Raw genomic sequence first — 22,989 nt, 5'->3', positions numbered from 1 at the left:
AAATGAGGACATTGGACTGGCCTACTCAAAGATCTGACCTGAATCAGACTGGGATACTGTGGCATGCCCTTAAAAAGGTGGTTCATGCTTGCAAACCCTCCAGTGTGGTTGAATTACAATGAGTCTGCAAAGATGAGTGGGCCAAAATTCCTACACAAATCGAAAAGGTTCATTGCCATTTATCGCAAATGCTGGATTGCACTTGTTGCTGCTAAGCGTGGCTCAACCAGTTATTAGGTTTAGGGGGGAAATCACTTTTTCACAGGGGCATAGGTCTGGATTTCTTTTTCCCCTTAATAATAAACACCTTCACTTAGAGACTGCATTTCATGTTTACTTTAGTTATCTGTGTCTAATAATAAAATTTGTTTGATGATCTGAAACATTTAAGTGTGACAAACATACAAAAATAGGAATTCATGAAGGGGGCAAACACTTCAAACCATTGTACCTGGAACGTGGTCAGTGGTGGATTGGTCTCCTCAGAGTCCGGACTTCAACATTTTAGAAGCAGTTTGGGTTCAACTTGACAGAGAACAGAGCAAAAAAGAGCTTTGAATGTCTCTCAAATTAGCAGAAAACTTGCCTGAGATAATTATGGCTGTGCTGAAAAATAAAGATGTTGACATAAATTGACTTTCAAGTTTGTTAGAATTATAAACCATACTTTATATTTTATCCTTGATCCAAAGGACATCTTTTTTAAAAATCTTTTTTTTAAAAATTAGAATAATTAAAGCAATGTAAATGCTACTGCTGGGCAGTCAAAGAACACGATTACATTACAAAGTTGCACTTGTACAGAAACAGGTGAGAGGAGGTTTCATTTAAGTTAATATTAGATATAGTTTTGTTCTATCAAATAAGCACCATCCTCCTCACACCCCCTCACCGTTCTGCCTTTAAGTCTCGGTACCTCTCTTTTTGCTACTGTTTCTTGGCTCACTTCTTATCAGACATGTTCAGCTGTCGGTGGAACGTCCACAGAGACTGTCAGTGTACAGGGCTACTTGGCAGCGGTCGAAGCTTTTAATTTTCCTCACTGTATTCCTCACAATTTTTTAAATGTCTTTCTTCACTCCAATAATTTTCTTCTCCACCTTTCCTCACACCTAGGCAGTGGTGATCTGTGTCTGAAATACCTGATGGGAGCTCACACTATGGACAAGGCAGGCAGTTGTAACCAAGCGTTCAGTAATTACAGGTAGTCAAAAGTATGTTATGACAGACAACAGGAACATGGAATTATATGGTGTAATAATATGTGTGTCCAGGTATTGAATTTTAGCCATTACACTGTGATGGATCAGCATACATCAGTCTTCTTTCACTTGTCCAAGTTACAGTTGCAGGGGGATGGAGGCTGCCTCCAGGAACAGCATGCAGACTCCATACTGGGGCACCCCAGCTGGGCTGTGTATTCAAACCCAAGACCTTCTTATTTTGAAGTGTTGATGTTAACCTCTACATTTGCGCCAAAAAAAAAACAGAAAAAGAAAAAGGGTTTTGGGTCACTATAAATTGAATCCTGCTTGCAGGGGTAACAAAGAACCACTAAAGGAGTGCATCATCATATTAAAAAATAACCAGTTTCTAATGATGAACTCAGTGTATGTATGAGTGTTATCAGGCAGTTGCAGACTGCTTGATTTTCAATGTTTTTTGACATCAAAGAGGAGATTTTCTTAATGTGTCATCTCAGGCTCAGAGCTGTAGCTGTCAGCCTCAGATGACCACATTAAAGACAATAAGATAATGCTACATTTATCCTATCTTTGAGAATGTTTTTAAGGTGGTCTAGAACAAAAATCATTCTCAGTTTGTCAGTAAAATACGAAGCTGCTCCAGCTACAGAAAAAAGAAAGAACATGAACTTATATCTATTACTAGGTTTGTATTTAGTTTTTAGATAATTTGAGAAAAACAGAGGATGTGATGTTCCAAAACACCAGATTGTGTTTACAGAAACCAGGTGAGAAGACGGCCAGTAAAAAGATAAGGGGCCTTAAAAATAAGGGGACTAAAATTACTTGTTTCAGGCAGTGGATATTGGTTATTATATCAATCCCCAACAACTGGACCCCCTAAAAAAGGATTTAAAACTCAATGCACTTGCACACGCTCTATTTTTGAACATTATCTGCACAAATGCTCTTATCTGGCCTCTGATGCATTGTTTTTTTGTTACATCTGATTTTCTTCCACAAATTGTGGGAGTTTAAAAATATTTTCAAATTCCAAGTAATAATTCTAACCACTTTTGAGCCATGTCTTTTTGGCCCTAAGAATCAAAAGAACCATTTTTAACAGTAACATGATGAGCTTTTCTGTGGGAAACTTGTCAAAGCAGAAGTGTATTCATCAGTGATTGCCATCTAGCATCTCAAATCTTAATTAATATTTATTTTTACGGACACTCGCATAGAAATTTGCATTAAACATAAAAGAACCACAAAATATATCAGTGATTAACATTTCATTTGTCACCTTCTGATTTGCATTAAGAACTGATATGTGGTAACGTGTTAGCATTAAAAGAACAATGTGTGATTATTTTGCTTAAATTGCAGCTTTTTATAGATGTGGAAGTAGAAATAATTTAAAATAGCCAAATACCTTTGAAAAATTTTTTATACTTGTGAACAAAAAAAGAAAAAAATACGAGGACTACTACAGCGGCCATATTTTGGTTAAAAAGTGATTGCGTGTTGTTGCTCTCTCTGCTCTGACTGAATATTTCAATCTACGATTAAAAAAAAAAAAAAAAAAGCCAAAAAATGACAACAAACTAGATTTGATGAAATTTTAATGGTCTCTGTGAAGAAATGAATAATTCACCCATTGTCACACTGGAGGAGCTTTCACTTCTTAAAGCCGTTCATCAATAATCTGCCTCTAATTTTCTGAGCAGTTCTCCACAAGGATGGAAAGGCTATCTCTGTGCTTCACTGCGCAGCAGACCCAGAGGGATGGACCCACTAACGGAGATCTGTTTATACTGCCTCACCTCAATCTGAGTTCATACCTTCTAACTAATGTCAGCCATGTTTAACAACCACCTGCCTTATCACATGCGCACACAGGCATAAGGCACCAGCAGCAAAATCAATCAACCAGAGAACCTGTGTCAACTGCAACGGAAAAGTGGAAATAAGACATTTACAAAACACTGTAAGTTCAGATAGGATACCATCGGGTAAATGCAGAAGTTTGGGTTATTGGAGAATATTTCAACAGTGCTTTCTACAGAAGCAAAACTCCCAATCTGTATTCCTGTCATCCACCCGAGCTGCCTCCCTACAAGTCATTTTTAGTGCAGTGCAGAAACACTTAGTTCCCTTAAAAAAACCCCAAATCTATACCTGTAATCCAAACCTTTTCTGGAAAATAAGACAGTAGCACCAGCAGATTATGAGATTTAAATTCAATACTTCTTGAGTGATGCACCTGAAGGAGTTAAATCTTCTCGCATGTGCTTTTCAATCAATCAATCAATCAATCAATCAATCAATCAATCAATCAATCAATCAATCAATCAATCAATCGATCGATCGATCGATCGATCAATCAATCAATCAATCAATCAATCAATCAATCAAGGCTTTATTCGCCACACTGAAGTTGCCCCGCAGTGAAATAGGACCACCCCCCCAACCTTACACACACAACACAGACATCACATGGGGATACAGGTCAGAGATCCGTAGCATTACAGAAAAGAAAAACACTGAAATATACACTACAATGGGAAAGTACAAGAGGGAAAAAAAGAGACCTCTACTCATGCTGGGCTCCTGAGAGAACAGCATGAGAACAGGAAACAAAAAAACTCCTCTGCACAAAAAAGCACATAAATGTCCACAGCACAACAGTATGGAACACGTGACAAGCCACAGGGTCGGGTGGGGGGTGAGGAGTAATCCGAAGCAAACACAGCAGCCATCCTGCCCTGCGCTATTATTCCAGCGCGGGCTCAGACCCGCCGTGTTCCCAGGAGGGAACAAGCATCGAAGGCGTTTGGAAAGGGAGGGGGGATGAGTGTGTGCATATCAGTGTATATGTATGTGTGTGCGTGTCCAGAGTTCAGCTGAGACAGTGTCCTTCGCCCTGCTAGGCTAAGTAAACAGTCTTCCAGCCAACCCAGGTGGCCTTGCATGGAATGGGAAGGAACAGACTAAACACAGTCGTTATCAGGGTGTTTTTGTTCGGCTCCAGCCTTGCGACCGCAGCTGGCGCGAAAGGGTATCCGCATGAAGTGATGGTGCTTTTTACTTTAGTGCGAACAGCTCATATGAATTTCAAAGCAGTCCAACACTGGTCTCTCAATCTCCCGTTGGAGAGCCGCGAGCTTCGCCATACTTGCGTTCTGTGATGTTGTCATTCTTGTGCTCAAGGAGCCAATTCTGAGAACTCACGGCAGTGTGCCTCCCCGAGATGTCATCCAATTTGCGCTCAGAGATGTTATTCCGAGCGAGCCCTTCCGAGATGTAATCCAGTCTGCAGTCAGAGATCTTATTCTGAGTATTCACGGCAGCCGTAGCCTTTCCAAGATCTTATCCGTGCTGCACTCAATGAGCCCATTTTGAGAAACTCACGCCTCTTCCCATCGTTCCAATCCCAGCGGGCAGCCTTGTGGGGGTTTGAACAGCCGGTTCCGCTTTCTTAATTCTTCGATAAGTCAGGGCCAAGCCAGCTCCGATCAGCCAGAACCCTGTTACCATGGTTCCGAATAGGTAGATATCTTCAGCACTCAGGCTCACCCAAGCCCAAACTTCTCGTTGAGAAAGGGGTGTCAATTGCATTTAGGGACCAGTTGATCAAATCCATAATTCCTCTTTTAGGTTTTAGAGAACAGACTCAGACCAGTCAGACTGCTTTCCATCAATCATCCCCGCTGGTTTAAAAAACAAACAAAGTGCACTCACATGAAAGTAAATTCAAAGTCAGAAGGTATTTTTATGCGCACAGGTGACATACTGACTGCTTAAAAAAGTGTCTGGCTGACTGAATTTTATATAACAGAAATAACCTGTCATTTCCATGCTGAAGCAAAACTGTCAACATACTGTCACCATATTGTTTGGCTATGGCTGAGTGAAGTATTTACTGTAAATGACAGTGTGGTCCTGTGCTGGGGATGAGAGGTGCTCAGTACCAGGCTTATCTGAATCTCTACCCAACATTGTTCACTGCATTCAAAATGGCCCAAACATGCTACAGACAGTCACAAACGGGGCTGTAGTGTTAACAGTTTTCTAGTGTAAAAACTGATGTGTCCAGGTTTTAAAGTGTTATTGCTTTATTTGGTAGAGAAAATAAAGTGACCAGTTTTTAGAGGAAATTTTTTCCGATTAAGTGAGAAAAACAGAAAGCTGAACATACTGTTGCTGGCGATGCGTGGAGTAAGATTGATTGTTGGCATACTGACACTGAAATGAGCTCTTTAGAAATATGTCTAAAACACACAGACAGGTGGTAGTCGGGGGATAACAGGGAGCGAGGGGACATTTTTAGCACCAGAAAAAGATGTTAACCATGTGACCCATGTCCCCAACACTCTTTTACATTCATTATCTCACTACATGTCAAACACAGCCAGAAGCAGCAGCGAAGAAGCTATTAAGCCTTATCTATTATTGAATAGTCAAAGAGCTTGTAATGGCTGGGGAAAAAAATCGCTGACACAGAGATTCTTTCATAGTTGTATAATTTAACGTCTGTCGCTGCTTCAAAAGAACACAAACACATGCTCATGCACACAGACCCAAAGCTGAGGTTTTTTCATAAGCAGTCAGCGGTTTAGCTTAGCCTGTTCTCCCAGTTACTCTGTGCTGTGTGTCACATAGTTAGAAGTGATGGGTCTTGTGTCAGCCCAGGCAACACACGCTTTATGTGCCTATTTTATGCACTGAAGTAGCGATACATCATTTCATGCAGATAAAGACACCAAGAAGACAGAGACGGGTGGTCCTTTGCAAATAACTACAGAGGTTGGCAATGCAGGTCCACTGTCAACTCTAATACTTGTCTGAGAGGTTCACTTCAGAACTGTGACCATCACAGAAAAATGTCTCAAGCCTCAATCACCAGCATCATATTTTGGGGCCATTTAGGCTGACCGGCAGTGGCACAGCTGAACGTTCGCAGTACAGAAGATGTGTGGTGAATAACAAAAGACCTTTTCAGTAGTGCCCATAAGTTTAAAAGGTCAGCAGTAGCACTGATAATTTGTGTTACGGTTTGCAGAGCAAACTTTCCTTACAAGCACATGTACAGCATAGTTTCTATCTACTCTTAATTTCTCTTGCAGAGTTGATTCCGTGATCTCTCCCAACAAGACATGAGTGGCTGAGACAAACAGCCCCAACACTAGATCTATTTACTAGTTATTCCTGACCCTTAGGTCAAAATTACTTGGTCTTTATCAGAGGATTGTTTTTGCCTGCATGTAACAGAACTGTGAATGTTAGCACTCACTCATTTTGGTCATTTCGTACACTGGGACAGAAGGACCACAGAGCAGACGCAGATGGCAGAAGCAGTTTAACAGGTTTATTATAATATTAAATATTGCACTAGAAATATGTTAAAGTCCAAAATCCACAGCTAAATAAATCAGACAGGGCGACTAATGAAAAGTCCAATCTAATCCAAACAGCTACACTGCTGAGTGGGCCTGCAGGTGAGTCTGCAGCATTTCCAGAAACTGAGTTTCACTCCTGACTCACAGGGAGACAGGTAGAGATATGAGATGTCCTGACAGTCCAGAGCTTTCTAAGGGAAGCCAGTCAGCAGCACACACACACACACACCGGGGGAATCCTGAGGGAAGCAGATGAGACAAAAAGGTAAGTAGACTAATACCAATATTTGAAAGAGATTAAACCCCAAGAAGCCTGATATTACCACGTTGGCAGCTGAAATGATGTGGCAAAGCTGGAGAGGAAAGGCCGGTGCTTGTGTATTGCAGGTGAGTGGGATGATGAAAAACAGGTGTTTAGTGTGATCGCTGTTCCTCCTGGTGGACACACCCCAGGACCATCAGAACATGAGGCAGTGAGGGAGACAGAGAAGCAAACACCAGCTCAGGGCTGCAGGAACCAGGGCAAAATCTGCTCAAACAAACCACAGAAGCTCATATGGGACAATTAGAAGGGTTAGACATTGTGATGTGAGTGTTTAACAGCCCTTAAAACTCAAAATGACTCCAACTTAATGCAGTGAAACAAACGCATTTTCGCCATTTTATATATTTTTTTATGCTGGTAATGTCATGCCATGCTATCAACAATTAAGCGATTATGAGGTGCGATCATTCATTCATAAAATGCAACATCTTTATATTATATAAAATTTTCCTTTCTCCCCTACTACAGCTCAAAGAGCATATATTAAAAACAATCTACAAATCAAATAATTGTTTTGTTTTAATAATTGCAGCTGTAGAACTTTTTAATCACAATTTTATTTGAACATTTTTAGTATTTTTTATGGACTCAACTAAATGTTTGAGCCAGTACTTTTACTTATCCCTATACTAATTGAATTTAAACTGAGGCTATTGTTCTTAGCCGACTGAATGTGTAACCTGTGGAGCAAATTAGTCTGCCTTGTTAAATTCTTGGTTGAAGTTTGAGAGCAGCCTTGGTGTACGTTACAAAGAAGAGAAGGCCCATCCTCAGAGTTAAATAATCAGCTTAAATGAAGGGATAGCACCTCGGGTCTCCTGTGTAACTAATGAGAAGGCAAAGCTAAAAGCGCTGTGAAATGCCTGTGAACAGAGCCCTGAATGGTAAAAGGTGTGAGCTAATCAGGACCTTTCTATGCCCTGACAACCCTGTATGACTCCAACAATTACAATGTCGAGGATTAGTGAGTTGCGCAGAAACACACAATATGTCAAGCTGCAACCATTAAATGATGGTTCCTCTTCGTTGCCTCTGCCAAAAATCACTTGGTGCATTTGCATGCAAATGCAAGTTATGCTCCTAGCATAATTTTCTTCTGTGGGTGACTGCTTATATTTGATATTGCAGTGGAAGAATTTACGTCATTTGTTTGAGAGTGTAAGCTGTGCAGCGACACACACTATTGGCAAAATAAACCTGTTTACTAAAAATTCCTTTTGTTTGCCTATTTAAATAAAGAAATGAATAAATAATTATTAGTCAGTGATCCTTCCAGTTGAATGCCGAACTATTAGATTATGTATTATTTCTTTTGCTTTTTAGTGATTCTTTCTTTTTACATAATTGGGGAATATATGCTTCATATTACAAAAGGTCAGATAGGAAATGTAAGAGTTTAATCTCACTGCACCTAGAAATAGATACATCATGTTGACCAGGGAGCATTAGCAAGGCATTGACAGATTTTAGCGCATTTGTATTCTGCCATGATAGATGTTTAGTATTGCATGTTATTTTTGTTAATATTGTATAGTCATGAAATCAGTATAAATCTTTGCATCTGTGTTTATTTAGTAGAATATTTAGTAAAGTGTTAGCTATTGTAGTGCAATCCTTTAACACACAGTTACAGTTCATCCAGTCTGTGTAATTTAAGCTAAATTCCCCCAAAATCTGCAAAATGGCTACATGAACATTCATTCTGAAAAAAGTCTATTATTTTGACTCTTTAAGACAAAACCACCATAACTTTTAGCCTCGGTCATTAATGAAATGACTCCCAGATCAATTCTTATTGACTAAAGGCTCCATTATTGGCTTGTAAGACATCACAGTTGCACCATTGTCCCTTAATTATACTGAAGTCAGAGCACTGCTGTTTTTTCTCCCTCTCTAGTACAGTACAAAAAAGATGAGCCAGGATAGCAATCATCCTTTCTAACAAACATGACCAGAGGTGTTGTCTTAACTGTTGCATTTGAATAGATTCATTAGCAAACAACAGTGATTTCTTTGTTTGAGGCAATGCATTTTTACTTAATGATAAGTGAATGGAATGATACACATATTTGCACTCAGTGAGCCTGAAAAAAATCCTCACTGTTCCTGACTACTATGCCTCATATTTTCAGGCCTTGTAAGATATTATTATTCATGTACAGCTTTGAAAAAGAATATTTTTGCATGACTCTAAGGAGTGCTGTAAAGTACACACACACACACACACACACACACACACACACACAGTGCACACCAAATACGCATCATAATTCAGTAGCTAGTAGACCCACCTTTAGCCTGAGTATGTCAACAACTTGAAGTAATCATTTTATGTACAACTTTATCAGTCTCTCATGGTGTTGTGGAGGAATTTTAACCCACTCTCCTTCAAAACGTTGCTTAAGGTCACTCAGATTTGCATTCACTTATGCACAGCTCTATTAAGGTCCTGCCAAAGCTTTTCCATTAGGGTGAGGTCTGGGCTTTGGCTGAGCCATTGCAGCACCCTGAGTCTCTTCTTTTTTAGCCATTCTGTTGTAGATTTATTGTTGTGTTTGGGATCATTGTCCTGTTGCATGACCCAGTTTGGGGCAAGCTTAAGCTGTTGGATGGATGCCCTTACATTTGACTCTAGAATACTTTGGTATTCATGGTTGATTCAGTGACTGCATAGCATGCAGGTCCAGTGACTGCAAACTACATCTCCACCACCATGTTTCATAGTTGGCATGAGGTGTTTGTGTTGATATGTTTTGTTTGGCAATCACCAAACATGGCACTGTGCATTGTAGCCAGACCGCCATACTTTGGTCTCATTTGTGCAAAGGACATTGTTCCAGAAGTCTTATGGTTTGTTCAGATACAACTTTGCAAACCTATGTCATGCTGTCGTGTACTTTTTAGAGACTTTTTTTCTGGTGGCCAAAAAACCCCAGTCTGCTTTTTCCCATAGTGTCAAAAGTCTTGGACAATACTTTCTCCTTTATCATCCTCATCATAAATAATGTTTCACATTCACCGTGCTTCAGCCTACGTAACATTTCAACCACAATCTTTTCTTTCTGTACACAGCCCATAAATCCTGGTTCATGCTCTGGTCCCCTCTCATCTGTATTGTTTTAATGCCATTCTCCCTATCTTCTCAAAAATACTCTTTAAACTGTACAGAACTCTGTAGTGAGAGTCATCACCTGCACCAGGTCTACTGACTATATTACACCTATTCTCCTCGAGCTTCGCTGGCTCCCCATCCCCCAGTGTATCTAGTACAAGATTATGCTTCTCACTTTCAAAGCTCTCAATGACTTGGCACTCCCATATCTTTCTGACCTCCTTCATCCTTACACCCCTTCCAATGCCCTCCACTCAGCTTCAGCTGCTCTCATGACAGCTTCTCGCTTCAGACTTAACACCATGGGTGTCGGAGCCTTTACCTGAGCTGCACCTCATCTTTGGAACTTATTACCACTTCACCTTTGTCCACTACAATCTCTGACACAGTTCAAATCCCATCTTTTTCCATCAGAGTATCACCCACAAGCATCTTGTTTCATATGTTTTACAATCTTATTCTTCCTGGATTTGAAATCTCTTTTAATAATGTTCTTATTAATTTTGTACTGAAAGGTGACCCTGAGTGGTTTGAAAAGCACAAACAAATACAGTTTATTATTATCGTGAATTTTAACATTTAACATGCTAACTAAGGCCTGTAGAGTCTGAAATGAAGCTCTTGGATTTTTTTTCTGCACACACTTACTGATGATCAGACATCCAAGTGCTTGATTTGCAGAACCTGACTGCTAGTTATGCTTTTCCCCACATTTCATCAAATCCATTTTAAGACAATTATGTCTTTTGTTCACATCTTTTTGTTTCAGCAATGCCTACCAGTGTTAACATGAATTTTTATAGAGGTTTCCAGATGATGTACAGGGAGTGCAGAATTATTAGGCAAGTTGTATTTTTGAGGGATAATTTTATTATTGAACAACAACCATGTTCTCAATGAACCCAAAAAACTCATTAATATCAAAGCTGAATGTTTGTGGAAGTAGTTTTTAGTTTGTTTTTAGTTTTAGCTATTTTAGGGGGATATCTGTGTGTGCAGGGGACTATTACTGTGCATAATTATTAGGCAACTTAACAAAAAACAAATATATACCCATTTCAATTATTTATATTTACCAGTGAAACCAATATAACATCTCCACATTCACAAATATACATTTCTGACATTCAAAAACAAAACAAAAACAAATCAGCGACCAATATAGCCACCTTTCTTTGCAAGGACACTCAAAAGCCTGCCATCCATGGATTCTGTCAGTGTTTTGATCTGTTCACCATCAACATTGCGTGCAGCAGCAACCACAGCCTCCCAGACACTGTTCAGAGAGGTGTACTGTTTTCCCTCCTTGTAAATCTCACATTTGATGATGGACCACAGGTTCTCAATGGGGTTCAGATCAGATGAACAAGGAGGCCATGTCATTAGTTTTTCTTCTTTTATACCCTTTCTTGCCAGCCACGCTGTGGAGTACTTGGACGCGTGTGATGGAGCATTGTCCTGCATGAAAATCATGTTTTTCTTGAAGGATGCAGACTTCTTCCTGTACCACTGCTTGAAGAAGGTGTCTTCCAGAAACTGGCAGTAGGACTGGGAGTTGAGCTTGACTCCATCCTCAACCCGAAAAGGCCCCACAAGCTCATCTTTGATGATACCAGCCCAAACCAGTACTCCACCTCCACCTTGCTGGCGTCTGAGTCGGACTGGAGCTCTCTGCCCTTTACCAATCCAGCCACGGGCCCATCCATCTGGCCCATCAAGACTCAATCTCATTTCATCAGTCCATAAAACCTTAGAAAAACCAGTCTTGAGATATTTCTTGGCCCAGTCTTGACGTTTCAGCTTATGTGTCTTGTTCAGTGGTGGTCGTCTTTCAGCCTTTCTTACCTTGGCCATGTCTCTGAGTATTGCACACCTTGTGCTTTTGGGCACTCCAGTGATGTTGCAGCTCTGAAATATGGCCAAACTGGTGGCAAGTGGCATCTTGGCAGCTGCACGCTTGACTTTTCTCAGTTCATGGGCAGTTATTTTGCGCCTTGGTTTTTCCACACGCTTCTTGCGACCCTGTTGACTATTTTGAATGAAACGCTTAATTGTTCGATGATCACGCTTCAGAAGCTTTGCAATTTTGAGACTGCTGCATCCCTCTGCAAGATATCTCACTATTTTTGACTTTTCTGAGCCTGTCAAGTCCTTCTTTTGACCCATTTTGCCAAAGGAAAGGACGTTGCCTAATAATTATGCACACCTGATATAGGGTGTTGATGTCATTAGACCACACCCCTTCTCATTACAGAGATGCACATCACCTAATATGCTTAATTGGTAGTAGGCTTTCGAGCCTATACAGCTTGGAGTAAGACAACATGCATGAAGAGGATGATGTGGACAAAATACTCATTTGCCTAATAATTCTGCACTCCCTGTATGAACCCTGAAATGTCCTCCTCAACCACCCTGAAACAGTGATTTTAACTAAAACGTTTAGGAATAAAGAATTGGCAAAGCCCCCTATACAAGCCCCCCTTAGAACAAACTTAACTCTTCATCTTGATGTTTCCAGCATCAATGAAACTAAATCCATTCTCTTCATCCCTGCCATGCTCTGGATTATTATTGTAAAGTCAACATGATAAAATTGCCACGACCATGATGCCGAGCTTGGACTAGCATATTGCTCCAAGTGCCATTGTACCTGTTTGCAGCTTTGCAGAGCTACCAACATGGCTGTTTTAGGGCTCTCTATATTTTGTATTGGCAGAGGGCACAGAATGTATTTGGCAGCTGGTATTTTCTTGGGGTGCACTGAGGTTATCCAGTGTGAGAAGTGTGGAATAAGATGTAGCGCTGCCAGCCCAGTGGTGCACTGCATTCTTAATTTCTGGGTTTTGAAGCCAACTTTCTCAAGTAGGTGGACATTGCAAGTAACTTTCGTTCCAATATGTTTTGGTCCCTTATCTTGCTGATAGTAAACCATTGTAAAAATTCAAAAAATCTTTTCGTTTTATTTTATTTATTTAACCAGGAGAAAGTAAGACTGAATAAATCTTTTTACTAGAGTTTCCTGGCCAAGAAAGATCAGTACAATTGCTCAAACTAGCAGCACAACGGTAATAATACCCAGGAAAAATATCTGCAACTGCATCCAAATCATTTCAAATCACATTTAACTTCATTCATGAGACCAGTTCCTTAAGTTTTATTTGTTGAATTGCTTTTTCCAGAAGGAACAAGCTTCAAATTTAAATGCTTGTTCTATAAATTCAGAGCAAACCTTTTGAAAAAGCAGAAGAAATGAGTGAAGACAATAACTCCCCACACTGTTTTTAAATAATGTAAGTCAGTAAGTATGATGGGCACGAACCAAGAATAGCCTTACAGAAAAGACTATACCAGTGATTGAGTCTGACAATATCATCAGTTTTGTCAGCATTTAGAACAAATCTCTTTGTTGTTCTTATCTTTTTATGCAACATTTTTCTACCAGATGATGTGATTATGCAAACCGAAGATACTGAGCTTATTCTGACTGTAACCAAAGAATTATACAAAGCCAAAAAATGAATAAAGATGAAAAAAGTAATTAGCTTGTTTGCACTCTGCAGGAGCACCACTAACACACTGAACTTCACTATCATGATTTGGCTAGATTTGGTAAGAATCTCTTAAACAAGAGGGTGAACATATCCTAAATAACAACCCACACACAAAAATATGAATACTTGTATTCAACAATAAAAAACACATAACTTAAGAGTTTATTAATGTCAAAAATACATTTATATACGTATAATATTCTGTTTAGCCAATGAACCCAAACTGAAAGCATCAACCTTTCTGGTGTTTTACTTACCAACTATGTATCTGAAAGGAGCAGGCACTTTCAATTTGGACTCTTCACTGGAGTAATGTAGTACATTATACAAGGCTGGTCCCCTGCTGGTTTTTACATTTTGTACAGCAGTCTTTAGACTGTTGGAAAATAACCACAGAAACCCAAGAGCTTATGCGGACATTAACCTGTGATTTCGATTAATTATTCTCCACTTTCTTCTGCAAATCAACAGGTGTGCTGAGTTATGACAAAATAAAAGCATTTGGTCTCATGAGCAATTATAGAGCAATTAAAACTTCCTACTCTGTGCCCAATTTAGATTTAATGAAATGCAGCAAAAAAACATAAAAAAAAAAAAGAGAAGATTAGATCTGTTAGCTGTTTGACAACTACTCTTTCAAGGATTTTTGATATGAAAGGAAGGTTGGAGATTGGCCTATAATTAGCTAAGACTGCTGGGTCTAGAGATGGCTTTTTGAGTAAAGGTTTAACTACAGCCAGCTTGAAGGCCTGTGGTACATAGCCGATTATTAGAGATAGGTTGATCATATTTAAGATTGAAGCATTAATTAATGGCAGGACTTCTTTGAGCAGTTTTGTAGGAATGGGGTCTAAAAGACACGTTGATGGTTTGGAGGAAGTAATTATTGAAGTTAACTCAGAAAGATCAATTGGAGAAAAAGAGTCTAACTTAACATCAATGGTACTAAGAGTAGCTGTAGATAATATTACATCTGTGGGATGATTATTGGTAATTTTTTCTCTAATGATAAAAATTTTATTTGTGAAGAAGTTCATGAAGTCATTACTAGTTAACGTTAAAGGGATGGTTGGCTCAAAAGAGCTCTGACTTTTTGTCAGCCTGGCTACAGTGCTGAAGAGAAACCTGGGGTTGTTCTTATTTTCTTCAATCAGTGATGAATAGTAAGATGTTCTGGCTTTGCGGAGGGCTTTCTTATAAAGCAACAAACTATTTCTCAGGCTAAATGATGATCCTCTAAATTTGTGACACGCCATTTCCTCTCCAGCTTACGAGTTATCTGCTTTAGGCTACGTGTTTGAGACTGATAGTGTTCCAATATGTCTCTCTCTGTTTATGTATGTTGTTTCTACACTGGCAATGTGTTCGAGATGACTACAGTGGTGTGCAGTGACTTTTACAAAGACGAAAGCAGAAATGATGCCACCCCCCAAACATACACAAAAAAAACAAAACAAAAACATATTCCTACATTTACCAATATAACAAAATATCAATTTTAAAGAATTGTTAAAATATCATCACTTCTATAGTTAAATAAATATCTACAATATTACCAGAAATTGTTTTTACAGGCTGTAAATAAGATTTATCCAGTCTTTCAGAAAACAGTTTGCAATCACTCACAACCAGTGTTGGTCAAGTTACTTGAAAAAAGTAATCAGTAACTAATTACTGATTACTCCCCAAAAAAGTAATCCCGTTACTTTACTGATTACTTATTTTCAAAAGTAATTAATTACTTAGTTACTTAGTTACTTTTTAAAAACACGATTTACAACCTGAATAGGTGATAAAGCGATAGATCTTTCAGCCCAATTCTACTTTTTCTGCATAATCCATCATACAAAATGTAATCAAATGGAAAAGTCTCTTTTTAAAACTTGTTTTATTAGTTTTAATCTTTTAACTTTATGCATCAAGCAAAAATTTAATTATATGCAACATTCTCTGACTGGAAGAAATTTGTTTAACATTTAAACCTATTTTCTGCACATTCCAGCACATAAAATAATTTTTTTGTGTGTTTACACTCACTCTTTCAAATAGATGCAAGTAAAACACAGCAGAAAATAAATAACATCAAAGACTAGCGGTCCTGTTGCTCTATTTTCACCTGTAAAGCAGAGAGGGATTTGATCCTTAGGTCGAGTTTGAATGAGTCACTCACCAAAATGAATCGGGTGTTTTGAGTCATTTGAGTCACTGAGTCAGTTGCTAGGAGAGTGCAAAAAATGTACATTTTCATGCAAACTTAATTTGTTTGTCTTTTCATGTAAACCCTATTGCTAAGATGAGTGATTGAAAAAGAAAAACAACTCTTTTATAGAGCAAAAAAGAGCAAAAAATAAAGATTTGTAAAGGGAACATTTATTTTTATTTCAATAGAATATCAATGAAATTTCTGACAGATAGAAAATGAAATGTGAATCAACAAAATCAAAATCAAAAATATAAATAAAAATAAATAAAATTCACAGATTACTGTGTTCAAAAGTACTAGTCCACTTCAAAATTAATTGTCCCTTACAGATTGGCATTGAGGAAAATAAGCTCCCGAACTTTTCCAGGGCTGAGACGGTTCCTTCTGTCTGTAATTATTTGTCCTGCCTTTGAAAAGATCCGCTCTGATGGAATGGAAGTTGCCACTATGCAGAGTCTCGTCTTCATAATATCGCAGGTTTTTTTGAAGACAGTGGCACGGGACTTCCACCACTCCAGGGGGTCAGATGTTCGGGGTAGGAGTGGCTCTGACAGGAATCCTTTAATCTCCAGCATTGCCTCTGTGAAGGGGTTTTGGACTCCTGGCCTCAGTGATGCAACCCGCTCCTCAAAATCGGCCCAAATCACAGGCACTGTCTCAGTGGAAGTACTGGCCTGTGGGACACCCTCTCCTTCCTCTGTGCTGGGTGTTGCCAGTGGCAGTGGTCTTAAGGACCTTGATGCAGCTCCCACAACTCTTGTTACAGCATCTTCTGCATGTCTATCATGTAAAAATGCATGCTTCTTGAACCTGGGATCCAAAAGTGTAGCATCTGCAAGCAGGCTCACTTGTTCGATCCCCCCCAGCCGTTTGACAATTTCTGCCATGAGGATGTCTACCATGTTGCGGATTGGCTGATAGATGGAAGGACTTCTCTGTCTGTGTGCAGTAACCCTCTGCAGCCCTCTTGCCATTAAAATGGCTTTTGATCCAGTAACAAACCTGTTGAGGAGAAATAAAGGAAAGACTATAGTTCCATGCGTTTTAATGCAGTTACAGCCCCTGCAGTGCAGTGCATTAAGCATACATTGTCATATAAAACCATTTTACAGTTTACATTTAATTATAAGCTGTTGTAAGAAACATCTTAAATGCTATTATCTGGGAAAGAATTGAAAAATGTGTTTAGGCAAATGTAATGACACAACATGAAATATATACATGTATTATGAAACTATTTTAACATACCTTTCGGCACTCAGTTCCACAGTCACTTCCTCAAAAGGCTGCAGGACCTCACAGGTTTCCTTGACCATCTCCCACTCTTCAAGTGACAGGGTTTGCAGCTGTGGATTCACCAAGGCCAGGGTGGAAATGAGGGGATCCTTCACTTCTGCAATCCGCTTCAGCATGTAATAAGTGGAATTCCACCTGGTTGGCACATCTTGCTTCAGTCGTAGTTGGGGCTGTCCCATCTGCTGCTGTGTCTCTCTCAGTTTAGCAGAAGCCACTGTGCTGCGGCGTGTATATTCAGTTATTGCTTTTACCTTTCTAATAATTTCCCTTTCTGACTATTAAATTCAAAATGTGTGCAAAACAATTTAGATGGTTCCAGTGCAGATTGTCACCCACAGCCTTCTTGACATTGGCTGCACTATCACTTACACATGCAACTATCTTTTCCATAATGGCCCATTCAGTTGCAATCCTTTCCAGCTCTCTAGCCAGGTTTTCAGATGTATGGTTGTCTTTTAATTCAAAACAGTCCAACAAGTTTGACTGCAGCTTAAACTCGGTCACATAGTGGCATGTAACAGACATGTAACTTGTTGATGTGCTGGAGGTCCAGCAGTCAGTTGTTAAGCACACAGCAGGTGCTGTCTTGATTTTTTTCCTGAACATCAGCTCTTATCTTCTGAAACAAATCGGGCATCAGCTGTCTGGATACTGTACTTCTACTGGGAAGAACATATGAAGGATCAAGTGCCTTGGTGAATTCCCTAAATCCTCTGTCATCAACGATTGAAAAGGGCTGAAAATCTTGGGCAATCATTTTAACCAGAGCCTGGTCAACCTTGCTCTGCTGAAGTGGTATCATGGGCCTTGACACAAATGCTCCCATGTAAGACTGCCTCTGTCTTCTTTTTGCTGATTGTTGTCCTTGCCCTGCTGTGTGTGTGCTTGTATTTTCTTGCTGAGTACTTGTTGATGTGCTGCTGGAATAAACAGGTGATGTGACCGCTGTTGATAATGCTGCTGTTGAAGATTGTTGCTCCTGCTGCTGGCCGCTAGGTTGTCCAATGCTAGTAGCTGGGTTTTGACTGTGCTGTTGTTGTAGCATAACTGTGGGGTGCTTGCTACTGAGATGTCTTCTCATATTTGATGTACTTCCCCCTCGAAAAGACAAAACTGTCTTGCAAATGTTGCATTGTGCGTGTGTTGCACTTTTCATTTGAAAATGCATCCAAATATCGCTTCTTCGACGACTATCCATTTTTCCTCGTATCATTAACTCGCACTGAAACAACACCGTAGTACCACCCCCTTGCCCCATACACGTGGAAAAAAACACAAACACCTTTAGAATTTTCTGTTTTTTTATTATTAGTATTTTCCTCAAATGTGTCACATATATATTTTCTTATCTAAATAATTTAGTGAAATAGCGAATTTCTAATTATTTAACTTACATTATTGCAGCAGCAGAATGCGAGTCTGAGCATTTTTATTTTTTTAATAGTGGTGGAACTGAGTTCATATATTTTTTCCTTAAGTCTGCTTATGATCTTTTCAAAAAACCAAAGTGTAGACTGAATGTTATACTGCGTCAGTCAGACTATCGGACTTCGTCTTCGGTGAAGGAGCGACTCTTCCAAGGTAACACGCTCTGAGTTTCAACAGCTGATAACCGAGAGGGAGGGGTGAGTGTGTCTTATGAAGCACGAGGGTCCACTGAGCTGTGTACCAGGGGGCGCTAATGTACCTTAACGTTGGTTGCTAACCAAGAAGAAGAAGAAGCTGCGAATCGGGAGGGAGGGGTGAGTGAGTGAGTTGTCGTGTCCAAATTCATGGGCTGCATCTCTCCTGAGGCCGCATTTGTAGACCGATTACGTCACAGCGACGCGCCGAAGGCTGTCCAAATTCGTAGACTCCCTCCGAATGCAGCCGACAAATGCGTGCTCCTTTTTCCGAATTTGAAGGATGGGTCGGGTGTGTCCTTCGTGGCCCACCATATCCCAGAATTCATAGCGCGGCCCAGCCAAGCTCCAGTTTCCGGCAATGGCGGCCCTACTAAGTTTTAAAATTACTCTTATTAATCTTTCTGGTCACAAAATAAACTTTTAACATATTTTCAGGCGAGAAAGTAGCTGTGTAAACATCAAATATCTGCTCGGTTTATCAAGATATCGCATCTTTGCTAAAGTGCTTCGACGTTTTCGGAGACGTCTGCTACCCACCAGCTCGATAGCTATCCGGGAGCTCGAGGGTTACTGATGCGGCCGAGAATGGCACAACTCCCGGCACATCATTTTCAGATCACCGCGGACTTTCGCTGCTCGGGTTAAACGTTGTCAGCCGGTGATCAGCTGATCACGGGGCCGGGGTTAAAAGAGAGACGCCACCCACCTGTTCGCCGCTCTAGACATCATTCTCTTCGTGTCAGGAGCTCCGAAACTCTGCCGACGTCAGTCTCCGCCTGATTCAGCAACCGTGAGTGATTATCCCTTCAATCCTTTTTCTCTTCCCGGCTCCGCTCGACTCTCTGTCGGTAACGACCGTTCCGAAGCCACGCTTCGTGCACTGATCGTTACTAGAATAACTGTGTGCCTGCTCCAAACCCACCGCTAGCCTTCGCTAGACTTGTAGTCAAGACCGCCTAATCCGAGACCAAGACAAGACCAAGACCAGAGGGTATCGAGACCAAGACAAGACCAAGACAGAGTTCGAGCCAGACAGACAAGACCAAGACAATTGAGACGAGACCAAGACCGAGACCGAGTCGAGACGAGACCAAGACCAAGACCAAGACCGAGACAAAAAAAGTCTTTAAACTGCAGCCAGATGCTATTCTATATACATATTCAGGACACCTTAAACTAGTTTTTTAATTAAGCAGCAAGGCAGAACAAAGTCGGGCCTGTATCAAGACACAGGGACTAAACCCCAATTCAACCAGACCCAAAACTGATCTGGAATTAAAACAGGACTACAACAGTAACCAAGACAGAACCAGAATCAGAACTAGATGATAGTAGCACTAAAAATCATCATAGACCTGCACTACACTTATTTTTTAATTCTACCAAAGTACAATATTTAGATTGAGAAAAGTTTATATAATTATTTAGCCTCGTTGTGCAAACAAGCCTGCATAACTTAATAAATATAGAATTTGAAAAGTAACAAATGGTATCTAAAAAGAAACACTAGGTACTAGATACATGTTCTGATGAGTTTTGGCAAACAACCATTTGACTAACATGTGTGTCTCACCTGCTCTTGTTCCATCTCTGTTCTGTCGTCATTCTCTCTCTCCCTCTCTGCTCCTCTCTCTCCCTCTTTGTGCTGACAATCAAGCCAAACACCAACATCATCAAATATACAGTTGAAACCAGATATTTATGTACTCTTCAGATAAAAACACAAACACTTTTTTAATTGTAACATCAAATCACATGGACTCTACTAACCTATCAGAAGCTTCTTAGCTCAGAATGGAATCGTCTGGAGTTTTCTTATTAATTAACAATAAACTTAGTGTATATGTACTCCTAAATTTGATGAAAGTGATTAAAATAGACAGCTCCCTCTTTTTATTCTGACATTTAACTAATTCAAAAGATATTTCAACATTTATTTATCTAAAACAAAAGTTTACTCTAAATTGATGTTTAACAGTAAAAAAAAGTTTTTATGTTTTCTCCATAAAGTGTATGTAAATATCTGGTTTCAACTGTGAATATACTGCTGTGTATTGAAATTCCTCTTGTTTTGCATAGATATACTGAACAACATCCAAAGCATAATATATAAAATAACATCTACCTGAGTTTTTTCTTTGAAAGAAGCTCCTTATGTCCATTGTTGTGTTCATCAGTACACAACTGAAACCGATTTAGAGAGTTTGTTTAGCCGTGGAGGGTAACAACTGAAAATATGAAATGTAAGCTAAGACTAAAAAATCAGCATTGCTGTTCGGCTTTTTATTTATCCATTTGTTGATTCACTCGAAGAGCGAGTAACGCAACCAAGTGATCAGTTTGATATCAATCTTTTGTGATACACCGTCATATTTACATTATTAGTTCAGTACGAATGATTTGCTTTGGTACCTGGTCAAACTTAAGCTCTCCTCTGTCTGCAGCAAATTCGCAGGCAGCAGCTTCTCCCCCCTCGCTCACATGGGTGCTGCGCTCAGTCGCCTAGTGCCTGAGCTCGGATCATACCAAAATTAGGGGGAATTTACGACGGTGCGCTCTGTGCTTCGTGTGTTGTTTTTGGGCTTAAGCCCAGTAAGCCACCCCCCCCCCTCACTCCGCTGATGGTTGACTCCAAATCTCCCGAACACTATGTCGATTTGAGAACGCAAGACCGAAACAGCGAGACCAAGACCGAGACCAAGACAAAAGTCCGTCGAGACCAAGACGAAGACCAAGACAAAAGTCCGTCGAGACCAAGACCGAGACCAAGACAAAACGTCTCGTCGTAACCAGACCGACCAAGACCACGTCAAAGTGGCTCGAACGTCTCAGACCATAGACGCGTGCTGCTCAACTCCACCTCTAGCCTTCGCCGCGCTTGGGTCTAGCCAGCACGCCACACGGGCACGCCGAATTACTGTGTGTAACCCGCCCGGCCGTGACAAACGTAATATATAAGTCACTTAGACAACCTAAAAATGTTATTGTTGGGCTTTTTTCAGTGTTTTGTTTGTTCGTGAGTAAATCGGTTTGGCTGAGATTAAAGTTATTAGATTAGATAAAATAAAACTTTATTAATCCCCCGGGTGGGTTCCTCCTTGGTTTTTACACAGCTGACTAAACGTCAAACAGAAAACTGATTAAACAGAAGTGTGAGATGGCCGAGAGTTTACTCCAGTGTCCTGTTATATTTTAGACAGCAAGGAGCAGACGGCTGAGTTTATTAAACTCCACCGAGACAGCGGTGACGCTAATCAGAAGGCTAGACCGTCCAATTTCACGGCCGTTTACTTCCGGCCTACCCGATCTTCTGAGGACCCGGCCCACGTAGACCGCGAAGGCCGGGTCCTCAGGAGGATGCAGCCCATGAATTTGGACACGACCAACCTCATCTAGATATGCACAGGAAGGGAGGGGGTGAGTCAGTGCAGTGAGTGCTCCGTTTGTTTTGAGTACACAAGGAGGGTAGCCTGAGTATTCGCTTATCACGATTCGACAGCAAGGAAGGGGGTGTTATGGGCAGAAATCTGTGCCATCAGAAACTGAATTTGAATAAGTTCAATTTGAATTTGAATTGCTCAGATTGAATCTGAATTGTAACTTGAATAAATGCTTTTGAAAACTGAATTTGAATTAGTCTAATTTGAAATTGAATTTATGGTTTGAAAATGATCATCACTAAATTGAAATTGAATTTTATATTTTGAAAATGAATTCGATTTGCTTTGAAACTGCATTTTATCCTTTAAAAATTCAGCTCTCGAATAATTTCAGTTTCACTTCTCACCATTCATTTCAGTTCTAAAATTCAGTTTTTTGGGAACTTACATCGGTTCCGGTTCAAGTAACAGCACGATTAATAGAACTAGTTTTACTAGCGGACCGAAAGTGTATACTGACGGGAATCTACAGCTCTATGAGCTGAATTAAGACTTCGAGAAGTCATTCGTCATGTCGAATGACCAGCGGATAAACTCTCAGGTTGAATAATGTATTACATGTATAACAAGCGTCATGTTAACAAATGATAGCCGTACAGTAACTGTTATGCTTATTGTAGCTGTTAGCTAAAAACGCTAATTTAGCGTAGTTTGCCCTGAATTCAGCTTTGACAAACAAATATGATCGACTGTTTCTAGTAGAATTCCAAAGTTGTCATCTTGGACCCTCTCAGAGTACCCCCTCTGTATGCTTGCAGAGACCCCTACAGTAGGGAAACATGCAAAACGGTGCCCAAACCTTTGTGTTTTAGCTTTATTTATGTCTTACACAGCATCCCAACTCTTTAGCT

At 40.1% G+C, this 22,989-nt stretch overlaps 1 protein-coding gene across 1 annotated transcript; it reads right to left on the bottom strand.

The window, feature by feature from the left end:
* Positions 1-16,024: 16,024 nt before the first annotated feature.
* LOC121815933 (zinc finger BED domain-containing protein 4-like) lies at positions 16,025-17,337 on the bottom strand. Its single transcript, XM_042229052.1, has 2 exons — positions 17,026-17,337; positions 16,025-16,779 (listed from the first exon to the last, which is right to left on the bottom strand). Exons 1-2 carry the CDS (start codon positions 17,250-17,252, stop codon positions 16,101-16,103), a joined length of 906 nt encoding a protein of 301 aa, XP_042084986.1. The 5' UTR covers positions 17,253-17,337; the 3' UTR covers positions 16,025-16,100.
* Positions 17,338-22,989: the final 5,652 nt, after the last annotated feature.

Source organism: Haplochromis burtoni, unplaced genomic scaffold, assembly GCF_018398535.1.
Source record: "Haplochromis burtoni strain Fernald_Lab_line unplaced genomic scaffold, NCSU_Asbu1 Contig_376, whole genome shotgun sequence".
Taxonomy (NCBI): domain Eukaryota; kingdom Metazoa; phylum Chordata; class Actinopteri; order Cichliformes; family Cichlidae; genus Haplochromis; species Haplochromis burtoni.
Note: the sequence above shows the minus strand (reverse complement) of the source record. Positions and strands in the feature narration are given on the sequence as shown.

Bases quoted from the DNA above. Each gene is read 5' to 3' on its own strand.
- LOC121815933 (XM_042229052.1), bottom strand. From the start codon at position 17,252: ATGGGACAGCCCCAACTACGACTGAAGCAAGATGTGCCAACCAGGTGG. The intron at 16,780-17,025 runs GTATGTTAAAAT...TCTCCTCAACAG, and splicing joins GTGGAACTGAGTGCCGAAAG to GTTTGTTACTGGATCAAAAG.